This window comes from Sus scrofa, chromosome 1 (genome assembly GCF_054392235.1).
Source record: "Sus scrofa isolate SSC_HxYL_T2T_F1_AM1 chromosome 1, Sscrofa_HxYL_maternal_Yorkshire_Landrace_v2.0, whole genome shotgun sequence".
Lineage (NCBI taxonomy): Eukaryota > Metazoa > Chordata > Mammalia > Artiodactyla > Suidae > Sus > Sus scrofa.
In genome coordinates this window covers 125,350,376-125,370,281 of record NC_139383.1, presented here as the reverse complement: position 1 = coordinate 125,370,281, position 19,906 = coordinate 125,350,376, and the positions used below count along the sequence as shown (strand labels likewise).

The 19,906-nt window shown below is 37.5% G+C and overlaps 1 protein-coding gene across 7 annotated transcripts in view; it reads right to left on the bottom strand.

The window, feature by feature from the left end:
* The window catches only part of NEDD4 (NEDD4 E3 ubiquitin protein ligase), a 128,658-nt gene that overhangs the window by 25,178 nt on the left and 83,574 nt on the right, over positions 1-19,906 (bottom strand). For 4 of the 7 annotated variants that reach the window (XM_021094888.2, XM_021094899.2, XM_021094880.2 and 1 more), the window contains 7 exons: positions 19,398-19,448; positions 17,891-17,952; positions 14,596-14,698; positions 9,090-9,256; positions 6,679-6,796; positions 6,422-6,589; positions 970-1,035 (listed from right to left, as the gene is read on the bottom strand). In XM_021094888.2, the coding sequence (XP_020950547.2) occupies positions 970-1,035; positions 6,422-6,589; positions 6,679-6,796; positions 9,090-9,256; positions 14,596-14,698; positions 17,891-17,952; positions 19,398-19,448 (735 nt within the window). The remainder of the gene's footprint in view (positions 1-969; positions 1,036-6,421; positions 6,590-6,678; positions 6,797-9,089; positions 9,257-14,595; positions 14,699-17,890; positions 17,953-19,397; positions 19,449-19,906) is intronic. The other 3 variants (XM_084969548.1, XM_084969569.1, XM_021094883.2) reach the window with 1 other exon arrangement.

Below are 19,906 nucleotides of genomic sequence, written 5' to 3'. Positions count from 1 at the left end.
CACTTAATCTGTTTCTTAAGGTCCATGATATAATAATCTTTGTGAATGTAATTGTGTTTAAATATACGTATTTTTTTTTGTCTTTTTTTTTGGCCGTTTCTTGGGCTGCTCTAAATATACGTACTTTATTCTGTAAAAAAAATAAAAATAAAATTTCGAAAAAAAAAATAAGTGTTTAAAGGTGCAGTTCCCTGGTGGCTCAGCAGGTTAAGGATCTGGCATTGTCTTTGCTATGCTCAGGTCACTGCAGTGGCCGGGGTTTGATCCCTGGCCCCGAAACTTCCCCATGTAGTGGGCGTGGCCAAAAAAAGGGGACGTGTAAGAGAGAGATAAACTAAAGCAATGAAAGTTGAGTCGTGAAGAGGATGGAGGCTGGGCGACCAACAGGGGGTGTGGCAGCAGTCCAGGCATGAAGTTGTCAAGTATAGCCTCTGGCCAAGGTCATGGCTAAAAAGGTTACTAAAGAGGCAGCAGATGGCTGGGGGGCAGGGAAGATGGGAGATTGAGGAAGAGGGCGAAGGAGGCTGATAAACTCCATCCTGGCCAAGGAGCCTGTCAGCACCTGTGCATACCCGCCTGCCTGAGCGACCACCCCGATGTGGCTTCATGTACAGGGCAGAAACAGCTGCAAAATGCCACGGACCAGGCCAGAGCAAAAGCCACCAGACATCACAGCCTCAGTGTGTGGAACATCTCTAGCCTGCACAGAGGTTTACCTGCCAAGCCTGGACACTACCTAGTCACCAGCACATGGGGACTTGGGTTTCTCATCATAGGAGAGGTGGTTCTGACAGTTTTATCTTCCAAGGACCTATCCACCACACCCCCTCCCCCCAACCTCATCCCTCAAAGCCCAGATGCTGTGCTGGATCAGTTTTAGGCAGCTGAACATTCACATTCAGGGTTCCAAAAAAAGTTACTGAGTCTTCTATTTTTTACTGAGGGTTGAGGGGACAGGATAAAACTCACCACAGGAAGTGTAGGCTGTTCCTCAAAAGTATAGGCTTGTAAGCTGCTTCTTCTGCTGGAATGATTCTTAGAAAGGAAAGGAACAGTACTAACTTTAGGATTTGAATGGCAGATAAGGTTGTGGGGTGGGTGATGCGGCAGCAGAAAGAACACCCACTCCACCCACGGGGCGACTCTCAGTAGCGCTCAACACCACCACCAGCTGATGCCTTCCAAATTCTGGCTTGCACTTCTCCCCCTGAGTCCTAAACTGTTTCCTGGACACTTTCTCTTGAATGTCTAACAGAGTGGCCCTTATTGTGTCCAAAACCTGATTGGGCTTTTCCCTGTCCACACCCACTGAAACTTGTTTCTTTTCGGGCATTCCTCATTTTAGTGGGCAGCATGTGAGGCCAGCTGCTGCCCTAATTAGACATCAATCACTAGACTTCTCCTTCTCCTGTCCCTTAGAGCCAGGTCAATCACCAGAGCCTATGCATTTTACTTCTCAAATACATTCTCCTTGCACTTTTTTAATTTCAAGTTATCATTGTTTGTCACCTTCACTATTACTGTGGCAACATCCTAACAGATTTCCTGCTTCAAGTCCTATTTGCTTAAATCTACTCTCCATGCCACATGCTGTAGCCCGGAGAACATTTTACAATGCAGACATCATCCTACCATACTCTCTCTCGGAGCCCTTCGATGACTTCTTACAGTCATGAGGAGAAAGTGTACAGCACAGAACACAATGTTAGTGAGCTTCCTGACAGCCCCAGCACTTGCCACCTCACAGCCTACCCTCTGGACACTCCAGATTACTTCTTTCCTGGAAATCCCATACTCTTTCTTTCCTTGTACTTTCATGAGCACACTACTGTCACCATCTGAAGCATTTTAGTTCTGTTATTTAATGACATCAAAAATTATATGTGTAAATTAAGTCAGAATAGCCACTACAGTATTATTTATAATAACAAAGAACTGTAAACAATTGTCCATCAAAGGAGACTGGGGAAATGGCTTCAGGGTTCTTTGCACAAGGGAATGATGTCAAATTATTTTTTTGTTGTGGTTTTAAAAAGAGCATGTCTATCTTTACTAAAATGGTCCAATGTCCATGATAAAGAATGTAAAAAAAAATAAGTTACCAAAAAGTGCATACAAGATGATCTCAGATTTTTAAAAATTATATGCAAATATATGGGTGTGCATGAATGTTTATGAATATATAGAAAACATTTAAAACAATATATATGCCAAACCATTAATGTCAATTGATGGAACATACTTTAGAGGTAAGATGGAAGATTTAATTTTTATTTTATACACCTCAATATTGTTTCCATTTTTAACCATGCCCAGATAATACTTTAAAAATAGTAAAAGTTAATTTTTTGAATTAATAAGCACATGGCATGGAATTCAAAGGTACAAAAGACATAGCTCTGCTAACCCTGTTCCTCTCTTGGGGGCTAAGCAATGTTATCAAGTTTAGCTTAGTTTTCAAGAAATGTGATATATATGCTTATTCTCTATCATTTAAATATTTATTCAAGGCAATCTACAGATTCAATGCAATCCCTATGAAATTACCAAGGACATTCTTCACAGAACTAGAATAGAACATTTTAAAATTTGTATGGAAACACAAAAGACCCTGAGTAGCCAAAGCTATATTGAAAAAGAAAAATGGAAATGTAGGAATCAGGCTCCCTGACTTCAGACAATATTACAAAGCTACAGTTATCAAAACAATATGGTACTGGCACAAAAACAGAAATACAGATCAACGGAACAGGATAGAAAGCCCAGAAATAGGGAGTTCCCGTCGTGGCTCAGTGGTTAACAAACCCGACTAGCAACGAGTTCCCGTCGTGGCTCAGTGGTTAACAAACCCGACTAGCAACAAACCCGGTTGTGGGTTTGATCCCTGGTCTCGCTCAGTGGGTTAAGGATCTGGCATTGCTGTGAGCTGTGGTGTGGGTTGCAGATATGGCTCGGATCCTGTGTTGCTGTGGTTGTGGTATAGGCCGGTGGCTACAGCTCTGATTAGACCCCTATCCTGGGAACCTCCATATGCAGCAGGTGTAGTCCTCAAAAGACGCCCCCCCAAAAAAAAGCCCAAAAATAAACCCAAGCACCTATGGTCAACTAATCTATGACAAAAGAGGCAAGAGCACACAGTGGAAGAAAGACAGTCTCTTCAGTAAGTGGTGCTGGGAAAACTAGAAAGCTACATGTGAAAGAATGAAATTAGAACACTCTCTAACAACACACAAAAAAATAAACTCAAAATGGATTGAAGACCTAAACATAAGGCCAGATACTATAAAACTCCTAGAGGAAAACATAGGCAGAACGATCTTGACCTATATCAAAACAACATCTTGTTTGATCCACCTCCTAGAATAATGACAATAACAACAAAAATAAACCCATGGGACCTAGTTAAACTCAAAAGCTTTTGCACAGTGAAGGAAACCATTAAAAAAATGAAAAGACAACACACAGAATGGGAGAAAATCTTTGCAAACGATGCAATGGACAAAGGCCTAATCTCCAAAATACGTAAAGAACTCATACAACTCAACAACAAAAAAACAAGCAACCCAACTGAAAAATGGGCAGAAGGCCTAAAAAGACATTCCTCTGAAGAAGACATATGGATGGGCAACAGGCACATGAAAAAATTCTAAACATCACTGATTATTAGAGAAATGCAAATCAAAACTACAGTGAGGTACCACCTCACACCAGTCTGAATGGCCAATTAACAAGTCAACAAATAACAAATGCTGGAGAGGGTGTGGAGAAAAGGGTTCCCTCCACTGTTGTAGGAATATAAATTGGTACAACCGCTATGGAAAACAACCTGAAAGTACCTCAGAAAACTAAATATAGAACTACCATATGATCCAGAAAATTCCACTTCTGGGCATACATATATTCAGACAAAACTTTCATCAAAAAAAATATATGCACCCGTATGTTTAGCGCAGCACTATTTACAGTAGCCAAGACTTGGAAAAAACCTACATGTCCATTGACAGATGAATGGATTAAGATATGGTACATATACACAATGGAATACTATTCAGCCACTAAAAGGACAAAACAATGCCATTTGCAGCAATATAGATAGAACTAGAAATTCTCATACTGAGTGAAGTAAGTTAGAAAGAGAAAGACAAACATCGTATGTTATCACTTACATGCAGAATCTAAAATATGGCACAAATGAACCTATCTACAAGACAGAAACAGATCATGGACATGGAGGGCAAACTTGTGTTTGTCAAGGGGGAGAGGGGAGAGAGGGGGACTAATAGGGAGTTTGGGGTTGGTAGATGAAGACTGTTATATTTGGAATGGATGGGTGATGGGGTCCTGCTGTACAGCACAGGGAATTGTATCTGGTCTCTTGGGTAAGAACCTGATGGAAAATGGAAAAAAAACAGGTGTGCATGGGTGGCTGGGTCACTCTGCTGTACAGCAGAAATTGAAGGAATATTGTAAATCAACTATACTTTAATATTTTTTTAATTTATATAAATGGTAACATATCAAACACACCCTTTGGTAGCTTGGTGCTTTTCACTGAGCTGTATCTCTTAGAGGTTGCTCCATATAAAAGATACATTCAAAGACACTTCATGCTTTTCAAAGACTGTATATAGTATTTCATTGTATGGATGCCATGTATTACTTTTATAATTAAAGAAAATAACAACAGGAAGAAAGGGAATAGGACATTACGTTATCACTGGTAAATCAACATAGCTTATCCTTTAAGACTTGACTGACCTTTTCCACTCCCCTGATAAAAATAAAATAAAATGAAATGAATGGGAGACAGGATAGATGGAATGGAAGGCAGGAGGGGAAGGGAGAAGCAGGCAGATGTGCTCCTGGATACTCACACCAGGTATTTACATAGAACTGTCTACAATGAAGCTTCTTGAGAAAAGTGCTAGAACAGAAGTCAGCAAACTTTTTCTGTTAAGGCCCAAATAGTGAAGATTTTGTGGGGGGAGCACACCGTCTCTGTTATAACTACTCAACTCTATCAATGGAGTGTGAGAGCAGCCACAGGCAATACTTAACCCACTGAGTGAGACTAGGGATTGAACCCGCAGCCTCATGGATACTAGTTGGGTTCTTAACCCTCTGAGCCACAATGGGAACTCCAGAAAAAACAATACTTAAACAACTGGGTGGGCTGTATTCTAAAGTTACTTTAACCAGCATATAAAGTGCAGGTAGTCAGTTCTTCATGTTTACTAACTGAATGAAAAGTAGGGGAACACCAACTGGAAATGACTACAGCATCCCTCAGATGCCTATTTGTCTTCCACTGGAAGTTCTCCCTTGATGTCACAGACTAGAGAGCGAGCCACAGACTAGAGAGCGAGCCATGTCACCATGGCACTGTATTTTGGGACACTTACTTCTGGACCCCATGGGACCCCAGTAAAAACATTAGGTCAATTTTATAGTTGTTGCTGGAGTGAGAAGGTCATCCACCTCCTTGCTTAGTCAAAGTGCTTCAGCTCTTACTCATGTGTGTGCTGGTGACATGTGGGGTATAACTGAGAAAGAGAAAGGCAAGCCCTAACATCTGGGACCTGGTGTGGCACTCATCAGCAGGATCAAGACAAAATCAAGACCCCCTGTAATCATGCATTAACATAGAAAAACGTGGACGCTTTCCAAGCCACTAAATACAAAATGTCTCCTGCGCCTGGCAGATACTGGTGACTGCTGCTTCCTTTTTTTTTTTTTTTTAATTAAAAAACATTTTTTTTTACAATTATAGCCTTAGCTTTGCTACAAATGACATCTGAGATACACAATTACAGAATTACCCCTACTTCCTGACAGCATCCAATACAGAACAAAGCCCTACTCACTTAAACCCTCCTCAAAATTGCCTATCACAAACCCAAATCCTTTAAGTTTTTCCTAACATACTGCTACCAAGACACTCATGTTTCCCTTGCTGAAATGAGTAATAAACCCACCTGGTTCAATTACAGGCATGTTCCTGGAAGTCTTTGGCAGGAGGGCAATGTTTCATGTAAATGACATTTAGACTTCAATGACCATTTGTATGACCTCTGTCTCTGCTCCATGCTATTAGTGGGGATATTTGAAAATGGCTGTGCTATAAAGTACCAAAGTACCTAACACATTATGACGTGCACTTTAAGACAATTTTTTTCTCATCACAAGAAAAAAAAATAACTATGAAGTGTTGGATAGTAACTAAACTTATTGTGGTTATAACACTGCAATATATATATCAAATCGTTATGTTGTAGACATACAATGTATTGGTCAATTATATCTCAATAAAACTGGAGAAAAAAGACAATATTTTACATAAAAGTTAGAGAGCTAATGGAATAATAAAAAATCCTGAGGCTACAAAAAAGAAAAAAAAAAAAAAAATCTCTGAGCATCTTACTGAGCTGGATACTGGCTGGCCAGTGGCTGAATTTCCACAAACAGTGAGTCTGGCATTCAATTCTTCTGCAAGATGAGTCTGGACATCCAAGTTGTTTGATGGTGGAGATGATGGGAAGGCTTGATTGCTGTACATGGTGGCTTCATCTTCTCTTATAATTTCCCAATTCTAAAATGAACAGAATGAGCTTAAGCCACACATACCTTAATCTGTGGCTAGAACATACGTTTATCAAAAAGACAGAAAATGATTTCAACCTCGGAAGACTCTCGGCTGTCAACACTTTCTGTTTCCTCAGAGATCTGCCGCCTGGTGGTAAATGCACGCTGGGCTTGCAGCTGAATGTTACCATTCTCGGCATCTGTTAGGGTGTCCCTGCATTAGAAATGTAAAAGCCATCACTCACCTCTGAGGAAAGTTAAAATGATTGTCAAAAATTCAGTGTTCACTTAAAAAGTACCTATATTAGACCAGAATTTATTATTTGGGGCCAAAGGTTAGTTTAGCATGCAAAGATTAAGTTGGAGGCACAATGGTACCTTCAGAGTACCTTATGGAGTTAAAGGATTTTGTGAAAATGTGTAGCGTGCCTAATATTTTCGTTCATTGCTCTGCCTAGGATAATGTCTGACGTGTATGAGCATTAAAACTATTTGTTGAGTGAGTGAATTCCTCAGAGTTACATAGGTAATTTCATCATTATTATTTCACTATGTTATTACAAGAGTAAAATCTAAAGTAGCTCTAGAAAGTTGACAAGACAGCAGCTTTAAAAGTTACATATACATCTTCATGTATCAATTTCCCAGAATTGATCTTAAGCCAAGAGTTGAGTTTCCCATGCATGAATGCAGAAGGCAGAATGAAAGATAGTGTAAGGACACTATAATTAAAAACTTAATAGATTACAGATTAAATGGCATTTTTTTTTAAGGTCTGCACCTGCGGCGTATGGAAATTCCCAGGCTAGGGGTTGAATTGGAGCTGTAGCTGCTGGCCTACGCCACAGCAACAGCAATGCCAGATCTGACCTGTGTCTGTGACCTACACCACAGCTCACAGCAACGCTGAATCCTTAACCTATTGAGTGAGGCCAGGAAATCAAACCCACGTTCTCATGGATACCAGTTAAGAGTCATTTCTGCTGAGCCATGATGGGAAATCCAAATAGCATCTGTTTTTGATCATATATAGGAATGGGCCTATTTTGAAAAAGGATACTAGTAAAGGCATGTCTGAGTCTAGGGAAAGGTATTCAGACTGAACACTATTTTCCCAGTGAGTTATTAGTTATATGATTTTAGCTAGGTGTATTTAATATAGCCAGACTATATGGTCAAGAATTTTGGACAAATATTTCATAAGGAAATTATTGCTAATTTATTTAATACCATATGGTCAGAAGATCAGTTCTTACTATACTGTTGCTAGAGAAAACATATTGGTCCTAAGGGAATGCCTCACACTTTTTTCTCCCTAAATAACTGCTTTCGTTGGCTGAAATCATCATCAACCACAGTGAAAGAAGTGTGGTTCTGCTCAAGTCAGGCTGCCCACAATACCAAGGGATGCAACAGGACAATGCTGCACAATTTTATTGTGTCTTCAGTCTTGCAATCTGTACACCATTCTACAGAGATGAACCTCTCTGTGACATGAAGAACTTGGATCATTAATTTGCTTGGAAGGATCTGAGAACAGAAAATATCTATGAAAGTGCTTAGACCATATTAGACACAAAATACCAAAGCCAAAAATTAGAATGTCAAGGAACAAATAAGAAAAATTTTAGGAGTTCCCTGGTGGCTCAGTGGGTTAAGGATCTGGCATTGTCATTGCTGTGGCTTGGGTCACAGCTGTGGGGGCATGGGTTTGATCCCTGGCCTAAGAACTCTGTATGCCACAGTGGTCAAAATACCAAAAAAAAAAAAAAAAAAAAAAAAAAAAAAGAAAGAAAGAAAGAAAGATTTTATGTCTTTGTCACAAAATGGAAGACTAAAGAAAGATGTCATAAGGCTATAAGGAAGGAGAAATGGAAGGATATTTTATAATAAATATGAATGATGGGAGAATTTATATATGTATATTTACAAATATACAGTCTGATGATAAAAGAAAAACGTCACAGAGACATAAATTAGAATAACTCAAAGGTCATTCTTTCCTTGATCTGGGTACATTGGAAATTATGTAAACACTGACCAGACTGGAAAATGGGTACTTAACAAAAGACCCTGTTATTGAGTCCTTTATATTTTACAAACAATTCATATTTTTAAAACACTGTAGTACAGAAATTAACATCTCATTATATTTTAGTAACAAACAATGAGAAATCTCCAAGATTTTCTAAATCCATCTAAAGAGAAAAATGCACCATTTGTGGTTATGTAATAATTAAAGCCAGAAATAATTGACAATTTACTAAAATAAAGAAGCACTCAGAAGGGTGGTATTTGAGACTCAAATACTTTTTAATACTATCAAATCACTTTTAGAAAGAAATGGCTATGACGGCATTTTTTTAAACCCTGGGCCATCAAAGCCTAATATTCTTACAGTTTTCAGATCTCCATACTGTTATGAACCCATTGAGCCAAGACTTCAAAATGAAAATTAGTGATTAAAATGTATTCAGACTACAAACATGAAAGACATCAGCACATACTGAAGGCTTGGTCTTTTCCACTGTGTTCTTCTAGATTCATGATTTACATAGTAGGTCCTTCCAAGAATATCCTGCCTTTCTTCCCATCCTGGAGGTAGAGGAGAAGGTTCTTGTTGCTGCTGCAAATTGCAAGCAGCATCTGGTTGGTCCAAAACTACCCAGCCAGGCTGAAAAACAAAATCCTAACAATGAAGTTTAAGCTCAACTTTTTTAAAGTTAGCAATTATGCTAGATGAAATTTCAAAAGAGATTTAGCATACTCAGTTCCAGAAACTATGCAAAGACAGAATTAGCACATCATCAACTTTTAAGACCATAATAGGAATATTTTATGATAATGATTTTTTTTTGCAAAATGATAGATAACATTTAAATTTTGCATGAACCTGTTTTAATTTTTTTTCCAAAAAAAGTTTTAAAACATGTAATAAAGAAAAAGGACAGGGATAACTTTTAAATAAACAAACAATGTTGGAAGGTACTGAGAAACTGAGAAGCACAGTCTAAACTAGTGTAACCTTATGCTATTCTCTAAGTTATAAGTAGGGATCATGTCTTATTGGGCATTATTTCTCCTACAGAGAAAGTACCTTGGTTATGGTGGAAATAAATAACTTCTCTGAAACTTGAAAAAAAAATCACTGGATGAAGGTCAAATATGTAGAGACATGATAGGGAAAGATAACTGAGTGATTGAAAAGACATTTTAATTCTCTGATCTGAATTTTCTCTTTCTCCTCTGAACCATGGGAAGGCATTTTGGTCACATCATAAAATAGCCAAAGAAAGTTTTGTTTTGTTTTGTTTACATGCTAAGAAGGCACTGGAAATTTCCTGAGACTAGTGAGGAACAAATACACAGAAAACTTTAGCTAGGGTAGTTAGAGTAAGGAATTATTTGAAAAGGGTAGCAAGGGTTACACGCAATTACACAAGAAACATTGTAACAGTTGTAACATTGTAACAGTTGTAACATTGTAACAGGCAGTCAGTAAAAGGCTCTGCTAAACACCCACATGGTTATAAAACATAAATAAACTAGTGATGAAAACTTAAAAATTCTCCTAAAGAGGAAAAAAAATTCTCCTAAAGGGACACAGAGAAGACCTGAATGAGTGAAAAGATATAATGACATAGTGTGATCTTGGCAGGAAGATTTTATCTTACAAAGGTGTCAATTCTTCCCCAGTTAATTTACAAAGTTTAAAGTAACAAAACAAGGCAATTCTCAAGTTCATATAGAAATAAAAACAAATAAGAATAATCAGCACAATTCCAAAAATGAAGAACGAGTAAAGATTAGCTTTAATCAGTAAAACATACCATAAACCACAATAATTAAAACTATGTAGTACCAGTGCACGGATAGATAGCCTAATAGAATTGGAAAGTTCAGAAAGAGAATCAAACTTACAGGAATTTAGCATATGCTAAAGACATTTCAAATTTGTAGGGAAGATAGGCAAATTACTTAGCAAAAGGGAAAAAATATTAATTTGGGTTGCTACTTCATACCTTATAACCAGAATGTTGCAGATTGAACAATATTCAATGTGTTAAAAAGTAAAGCCAAAATATATTAGAACCAACTTTGGGATATTTAAAAAATATACCCTAAGAGTGGAGAAGCCATTAAGTATGACATCAGACCCAGACTGCATAAAAGAGAAGACTGACTGACTTGACTACCCCAAATTTGTATAAGGCAAAAACTATTAAATTAAAGTGAAAAAAAAATGACAAATGGGAAAACATACTTGGTACTGTAACAATGGGTAAAAAATAATTTCCTTAATACATATAGAGCTTTTTTTTTTTTTTTTTTTTCCTGGGCACTGGGGATCTAGCATTTGTGTGCCAGCCAGTTGACAGCTGAGAAGATGGATGAGAATTCCCCCATATTGGAAGTTTGGGGCTGAACATGAAGGGTCGGGAGAGGAGCTGGGAAGAAAAGGAAAGTTTTCTGGCAGCAGACAGAAAAGTACAGGGGTTTCTGCAGCAAAGTTGGTCTCCTCTGGCTCCTGTGGGAGGGTTATACTGAGGTAGAACAGAAGGTGAGGGGTAGGAGAGGGGAATACAGACAGAATAATTTCAGGAAAAGGGATAAAGACACTACTCTTTTTAATTTTTTTCTTTTTCTCTCTTCTATGGGAACTGACATCTTGTTGATTTTGTTTCTTTCTTTTTATTGCCCAAACGTCATTCTCTCTCCCTTCCCCCATCCTCCTACTTTTTCCCTCAATCTGTTTACCTCCCCCCCCTCTTTTCCTTGCCTATAAATGATCATGATAAAGAATCCATATACCTAGAAATTAGTCTGGTATATATTAAATCAAATTTTATTTCTCAAGCTTCAAATTTAAAAGCATGTGAGTTGAATTTTCATATTTTGCTCTCTTAAAAAAAAAAAAAGACTAATTAAAAATATGGCCACTTGGAGTTCCCTTTGTGGCTCAGCGGTAACAAACCCAACTAGGATCCAAGAGGATGTGGATTCAATCCCTGGCCTTGCTCAGTGGGTTAAGGATCTGGCATTGCTGTGAGCTGTGGTGTAGGTTGCAGACTTGGCTTGGATCCTGTGTCACTGTGACTGTGGCGTAGGCCAGAAACTGTAGCTCCGATTTGACCCTTAGCTTGGGAAGCTCCATATGCTGTAGGTGCGGCCCTAAAAAAATATATATATATATATGTGTGTGTGTGTGTGTGTGTGTATGTATGTATGTATATATGTATGTATGTATGTATATATATGTACATATAGTGTATATATATAGTCACTGATTATTTTCCTGCAGAATTAATAAAAGTTGTTAATAAAAGGACACTCCATACTTCTGTAAAGAATTGTAAAAATATTCAGAGCTTGGAAAATAGTACCAAAAACATTTCCTTAAAATTTTCTTAAAGATTTATCTCCGAAAAGTTCTACTTACTGAATTTATGTTACCCAAGTAAACTTGAGAAGGAGGGAGGAAAACAATTTAATTAAGAGTCTATTTTTTTTTAACAATCTGTTTCACTTCAAGGAGGAAGTACAGTTGTACATTTGAATATTGTTTATAAAAAAAGTTTTCATTTTTTTGTATAGACGTCCTCCCTATTAAACATGTATGAGCTAATATTCTTAACAAAATAATTTTCTAAGTATCAACGTTTGTTACTTTAATTACTAACCTCAAAGCTAATATGCAACTGCCCACAATTTAAGAGTCAAAGATGATCAGAAAGGAAGGATTTAGAGCTAGGACAAACATTATATTATAGGGTAAATGTTTAACATACATAAAGCTAAACCTAGTGACCAGGGTACAAAATCAAATATTACATAATTATCTATCACACCCACACTCTCCCATACTATATCATGCTATGGAAAACACACCAAGAGTGATTCTCTTTTGAAAATTATAGCTGTTGTCTTTAAATGGTAGAATTTTATATATTCAGTCACAAACTAATGTCAAAGACAAGACTTCTCTGGTCATTAACTACACAGAAGATAAATAAGCACAGATTCATGTGTTTGAATTCCTAGGGCCTTGCAAAAATAAACTCCTGCATGCTCACATCTACTGAAATTATAAGGTGCATTCTGAGGGAATTCAAACACTGAGACTTGAGACCACAAAATGAAGCAAAGCAGCCCTACCCACAGAAACTGAACTGTGAATAAGGTACCTGTGATACGTGCGTGTGGGCAAAACTTGGAGCAGGTTAGCAAATAATGAAATGGTGTTAAACTTTTTAAGTTACTAAATAAAGAATTTTCTTTCTTTAAGCAGACATCCTTAATTTCACACAGAATCCCATTATGCAGGACACTCTGTGCACCAAAATACCAGGTAGAGAAAACTCTACTCAATAAATTTCTAAATAAAAAAAAAAGATTATTACATGATAAAGCAGAGAAAAACTAAAAAGGAAGAAAAGGTACTCAAGTAAGGGAATTAGACTTAAGAGAGGATACCAAGATCTTTGTTCACTAGAGGAAGGGCTAACTACAGTCTGTGATTTAAAGAAAAAAATTCTTTCCTTCTGTTATTATAAGTTCCTCCACAAAGTAAAAATCTCAAGAGTGCATATAAAAAATTCCCAGAAAGCTCTGTTGCAAAAGCATTGCTTGTTCTCAAGCTTTGTTTCTCAAGGATCATGGGTGTGTGAGGCAGAGCCCAGCCAGCACTTGGGAAGATCCTTCAGCCTCACAGTCCTTCTGGAGACCCCAGCAGACCCTCAGACAAAGAGGTGTGACTGGTGAGGAAGGCAGCATGGAAAGCCTATCAAAGCAGACTCCTGCCAATACACTGGGTGCTTTCAGTAAACATCATGGAGTAAGGTGCCCTTTTTTGATGATAATGTGCCTTCAGTGGCAACGTCAAAGGGCAAATGTTTTTGCTCCCTTTTCAGATTCTGAATTTTTGTCCAGGAAGAAACCCTAGAGTTCCTCTGGTTCAACCCTGTCACTCTGCAGATGAAGAACCTGAGGTGCAGAGACATTCAGTGACTCACAGGGTCACGCAGCTCCCAGGCAGCAGAGCTGACGACTAGGATTCCTAGCTCCAAACGCCTGTCCAGTTCTACTCCACATACTATGTGCTCTCCACCTCTTCTTCACTTACCCCAAACACAGGTGGCTCTGCCCAAATCCTTGACATGGACTTCCTCTTGTCCTGTCATCCGTGAAGATGGCTGAATTCTACTGGCCCCCAACAAATGTGGCTTTTCATTCGATCATGTGAATTATCTCTTTGTGTGTGTGTGTGTGTGTCTTTTTGTCTTTTCTAGGGCCGATCCCGCAGCTCAGGGAGGTTCCCAGGCTAGGGGTCTAATCGGAGCTATAGCCACCGGCCTACACCACAGCCACAGCCATAGCAACGCCAGATCAGAGCCGTGTCTGCAACATACACCACAGCTCACAGCAACGCTGGATCCTTAACCCACTGAGCAAGGCCTGGGATCAAACCCACAACCTCATGGTTCCTAGTAGGATTCGTCAACCATTGAGCCATGACAAGAACTCCTCTTCCTCTCTCTCTTAGTCTCCTATTTTCCTATGAGCCCCCCACTCCCACCCCATCATGACAGGACAAGTATCAGGATTTACATTTCATAAAAGAGTTCCTAAGGAGCAGATCCTCCTCAAAATTTCCACATAAATTAACTTACAAATACTAAACTGTGCTCTTACCTTAAGAGGGAACATGACATGGTTTTAGAAAACTCTGAAGCACTAGTTAATGACTTAATTACAACAAGTGATTTCATTTATAAGCACTGTATTCTCTACTGCCTAACCTTTAAGCATGCCATCAGTGATGGCCATTCATTCTACAGAAATATCGTTAGAGGAAAGAAATGTTTAAAGAATGCTTGAGTAAAATAAACAAATGTCCAGGTAAGTAATCTTTATTGAACACATTAACTTCACTGGAATAATTATTTCTTCTTCAGAGTATAGTAAAATAAGAAATTTGCTTTTTAGTTTAACCAAATATTTATAAAATCTCACCTCTAATTCCTCAGCCTGTTCTGTGTTATCTTCTTCTGAGCCACTGGTTTTAGGTAAATAAGTCATTTTTAATCTCAGATAACCTTTAACTCTTGATTTGTGACTGTAGAAAAGAAAATAATAATTCACAAAACTTTAACACTAGGAAGAAAAACACTTATTTAATAAGACTTTGTAGAACACCAACTAGCTACGAGAGGAGATTCAAGGACGAATTCCAGTGTGGAACATACTTAGGAAAAGATGGTGGAGAAAAAGGCACATCCATACAAAAATAATTGTTATGAGATAAATAAAGAACTAAGAGAGTTTAAGTGAAACATCAGAGAGAACTTGAAAAAGAAGCTAGTGTTTGAGTCCAGGCTAAAAGATGGGGGAGGATTTTGACCTGTGGCTGTGAAGGGAAAGGCATGTGAGTGGAGAAAAGAGTGAAAACAAGGAAATAGATGGGAAACCTGGAGTGAGGTTAAGGCAATGTCAGGGGTTGAGTCTGGCTGAATTACAGGATACATAAAGGAGGGGGGGTTCCCAGCTAATGATGTCCATGTTCTCTCAATAGGAAAACTCTGAGGTTTTATTTTGCACAGAATTTGGGGGATAGGGAAAGAGATGTGTTTTAGGGATAATAATGTAGCCATGTTGAATAAGATGACAAGGGTGGAAAACAAGGCCAGATAATGGTCTGAAACCTAGTGTCATTCTTAGGACAGCTGTTTGAATCTTACCATACATTAATTTACCTGACTCATTTTCATATTGAATTACCTCTTTAATGAGTTGTCTAAGCTAAGGATTGCTGCCCAATATATTAACATTTAAATTTTAAAAAGACCTGTTCTTCTTAAGCTTCTAATCTAACACCTAACTCCAGTCTACTACTGCCCTATCAATTCTAGAATCCTATTTACTTAAGAAATCCTTGCTTGTCCTAGCTTTCTATAGAGATTTTTATAGATTTCAGTTACATAACAAGATATCCTTTGTCTTTCTAGACAAAAGAGTCCTAATCTTTTATCCTGTCTTCAAGAGATCCTTCCCCCACCCGACCTCACCCCCAATGCCTCCCTTAATCTTTTTAGTTGTTCTTCTCTACACAGTTATCATGGATTTGGAAAATGTACCTTTCCTGAATGGTCAATTAAGTCTCTGATGTTTATTTCCCAGGCCTCTAATGTGACTCATGTCCCCATAATTAAGGGGATGTGAACACTTTGACTCACTGTTATGAAAGACGGGTACAGAAAACTTACTCAGATAATATTTTATAGAAGAATTTCTCTACAATGATACATTTTATTATGTCTTTCCAGCTAGATAATAAGCCCGTGGGTTTGGACTTAGTGGTGCTCAAAAAAAAAAAAAAAAAAATCTAAGAATATAACATAGTTTCTATTTGAATAAAGCTCTTTCCGCACTTGCAGTAATATCCAGTGCAGAGAGAAGATGTAAACTGTCACTTTTTTTTTGAGGATAAAGATACCAGAAAGCATTTAACAAATTGAAAATCAGGTTACTAGAGCAGCCAAATAAGAGGAGAAATATTGATTCCTGGTATGCAGATGTCACAATTGGTCCAAAACTAAAGGATGAAACAAGACATATTGCAACATTTCTATGGAAATTATATATATGTGACTTCTTTTATAGACTGTAAATATGAACTGTCAGAGTACTGTCCCCTTTATTTTGTTTTAATAATTTATATTACAATGAATACTCCAATTTTTTTAATCAAAAATTTTACTTTTCCCATACTATATTTTTTAACTGAATTTTTTTTTTGTCTTTTGTCTTTTTGCCATTTCTTGGGCTGCTCTCACGGCATATGGAGGTTCCCAGGCTAGGGGTGAAATCGGAGCTGTAGCCACTGGCCTACGCCAGAGCCACAGCAACATGGGATCTGAGCTGCTGCGTCTGCGACCTACACCACAGCTCACGGCAACACCAGATCGTTAACCCACCGAGCAAGGGCAGGGATCGAACCCGCAACCTCATGGTTCCTAGTCGGATTCGTTAACCACTGTGCCATGACGGGAACTCCTCTTTTGTCTTTTTAGGGCCATACCCATGACATATGGAAGTTCCCAGGCTATGGGTTGAATCAGAGCTACAGCTGCCAGCCTATGCCACAGCTACAGCAATGCAGGATCCAAGCTGTTTCTGCAACCTACACCATAGCTCACAGCAACGCTGGATCCTTAACCCATTGAGCAAGGCCAGGAATTGAACCTACATCCTCATGAATACTAGTCATATTCATTTTTGCTGAGCCATGGCAGGAACTCTGACTTTTCTAGTTTTAAAAACAAGACATGAATGAGCCTTTCACAGAAAAGAAAATCATGGATATGGAGAACAGACTTATGGTTGCCAAGGGGGAGGGGGAGGGACTGGGATGGACTGGAAATTTGGGGTTAACAGATGCAAACTATTGCCTTTAGAATGGATAAGGAATGGGATCCTGCTGTAGTCACTTATGATAGAACATGATGATGTGAGAAAAAAGAATGTATACAGGTATGTGTGACTCAGTCACCTTGCTGTCAGTAGAAAATTGACATAACACTGTAAACCAGCTACAATGGAAAAAAATAAAAATCATTAAAAACAAACAAAAAACAAGACAAACACTACTGTTTTCACTGATGTCCTTCCTCTGCTTTACTCTGACCTTTTGACAGTAAATCCATACATATCTTAACTAGATTTTACTTGATTATGTGACACAAAAGATCAAAAAGGAATTTTAGTGATAACTTAAACTTTAAAATTTTGACAAAAATTAAGTGATTCAAGTTTAGGAAAATGGAAATAGGAACATGCTATTTGAGTTTCAAATTCCAGTCTTTGCTCATGTTTCTTTCTCTATATATTTGAGTTTTCTGAAATATCTTTTTTTAATGAAAGTATGCAAAATGTAGTTAGGTTTCCCTGAAAATGGTTTTGTGCATGTTAAGTTGGATTTTTTTAGATGAATTGATATTTGTGATTTTTTTAAAGCGAAGTACGACAAAATTACATATACCATAAGATATAAAATTAATGACAAATTTCATCCTTCTAGTCTGATAAATATTAAGGAGACAAGTCTTTCTAAAAGGGATATGATCACTTCCTATATTTTCAGAAGTTTTGTACTGTGCGTACATTACTTTCTAATCAGAAATAGTAATGAAGCTTTTTAAAAGTAGCTTATTTACAAAGGTTTAAACTTGGAATTTCCAAAGAGGCTACTGCAAGGTATAATGAGATTTTTAAAAAAAACTTAATATGTTATTATTTTATACTTACTGACCTTCTTGGGTGAAGAACAAAATCCTTAAACGTATATGGTCTCTCCATTCTTGGATTTTCTGTCTAGAATAAAACAATGGGTTTTCAAGATATATCTATAACAGCAAAATATATATACATTTCAAGAATATTCAAGAACGATGACCTAAGGCATAATGGAAGTTCGAAGTGAGAAAAAAGTAGCTTTAGCTTATTAAATGATAACAATTGGTAACGTCACATCACTTTCACTTTTCTGCCCTGTAGGAATTGCTACTGGCACCACAACTCCGAATAAAACCAGCTAAGCAGGTGTGTTGCAGAGCCAAAAGGAGGATGAAAGTGGAAAAACAGGAGAGAGCAATTAGTATGCTTGCACTCCAAAGGAATATGGAATATGTACAATGTCAGCAGTTTGGTATGGTTAGACCATAGACCATTTGAAAAGGACAAAAAAAGCAAACAGCTTGGAAAATAAGGCTGGATTAAATATATTCTTAAAAGCCTGCAATGTCTAAAGACTGTAGAACGGCAACAGATCTCTGAAAAGACTGATAAAAAGTATTACTTCTCTTTCTTACAGCTTCAGTGGCCCTTGTTTTTACTACCTTTTACTCCTCTGTTGTATTTTGCACTGTTAACTACCCTATTCATTCTTGAAACTCTTAAATTCTCATGACACCATTTTGCTTGGTTCTTTGCTGGCTTCTCCTTGTCTGTCCTCTCTCCTCTGACAGATGCACACTCACTAACATCCAATCTCTGTCATTTTCAATGCTCTCATCCCCCTCATTTGGACAGCCCATCCTTCTCAGAGATTCTCTAGTTACCTCAACAGTGATAACTCTCAATCCTTCTAAGACCCTTTTCCTATATAATTTATTTTTGTATCTCTGTCAGTTGCCTGCTTTAAGATTTTATTTTTTTCCTGTTTTCCACTGAAATGCAACATCCCCAAAAATAAATTTATCATATCGCAAAAAAAAAAAAAAAAAAAGGCCTTCCTCCTTCTTCCTATCCTTTCTCCTTGAGACACTATTCTTATCTCCCAAGTGCAACTTATCTTTACTTTTGGCTTGTTTTCAACTGGAACTCCATGTCAAAAACCTCATCCAATAATGTTTTATTATGAAATGTTTCCTGAATCTATTTTCTTCTGTTGTTATATGCTTGGTCCAGATTCAGTTTCATGTCCATATTGTTGTTAATGATCTTAGTTTCCTTCTGCTGAGACTAAGCTCTCCCCATTCTAGTTATTCAGTCGAATGTTTCCAAACTGATCTTCCTCAAACAATGTTTTCATGATGTCAGTCAACTTCAGTGGCTCTCTACTTCTTACTGGGGCTCATGTAAATAAAATTAAAATGGAAAATTGAGATGAGCTTTCTGAAAATAATATGCTCGAGAAATAATAGCAGTATACACTTTACAACTCAAATACTGACATTTACCATACTGTATATCTAAAAGTATTTATTAAAATAAAAAGAATAAGCATAGAAAGTCAAATTATGGATATCTCTACCAACCGGTAATGGATAAAGAGGAACATCCACTTGACCTAGGAAGTCATCTCTTGTCTACAAAAGAAAGAAGAAAAAATATTAATAATATGCTTGATCTTTTTGGAAAGCTTTGATGAGCTACTGTCATCATTCATAAAATATGTAGTTGCTTTTTTGTTATTTAATCCTATGAAATATCAATGAAAAATCAATGGAAAATAAAAGGTAATATGGTATAATTTCTGGTTATGATCAAATAGAGTATATTAGATTGATTACTCTGGAGATAATAATTATGTACTATGAAAAATATATTAAAACAACTCTTTGAAAGCACCACAGAGTAACCAAGAGCAAGCAAAACCTGGAGGAGAGTCAGTCCTTGAAAGAATGAACTGAACTGGGTAGGATTTCTGTTTATATGGCTCTCACCTGGTAGTACTCCACAGTTCAAATGGCAGAATGATTGGAACTCAAAGAGAAGTTTGAAATCTTACTTATTTGAGAAGTCTGAAGACTTACTTTGAAGTCAA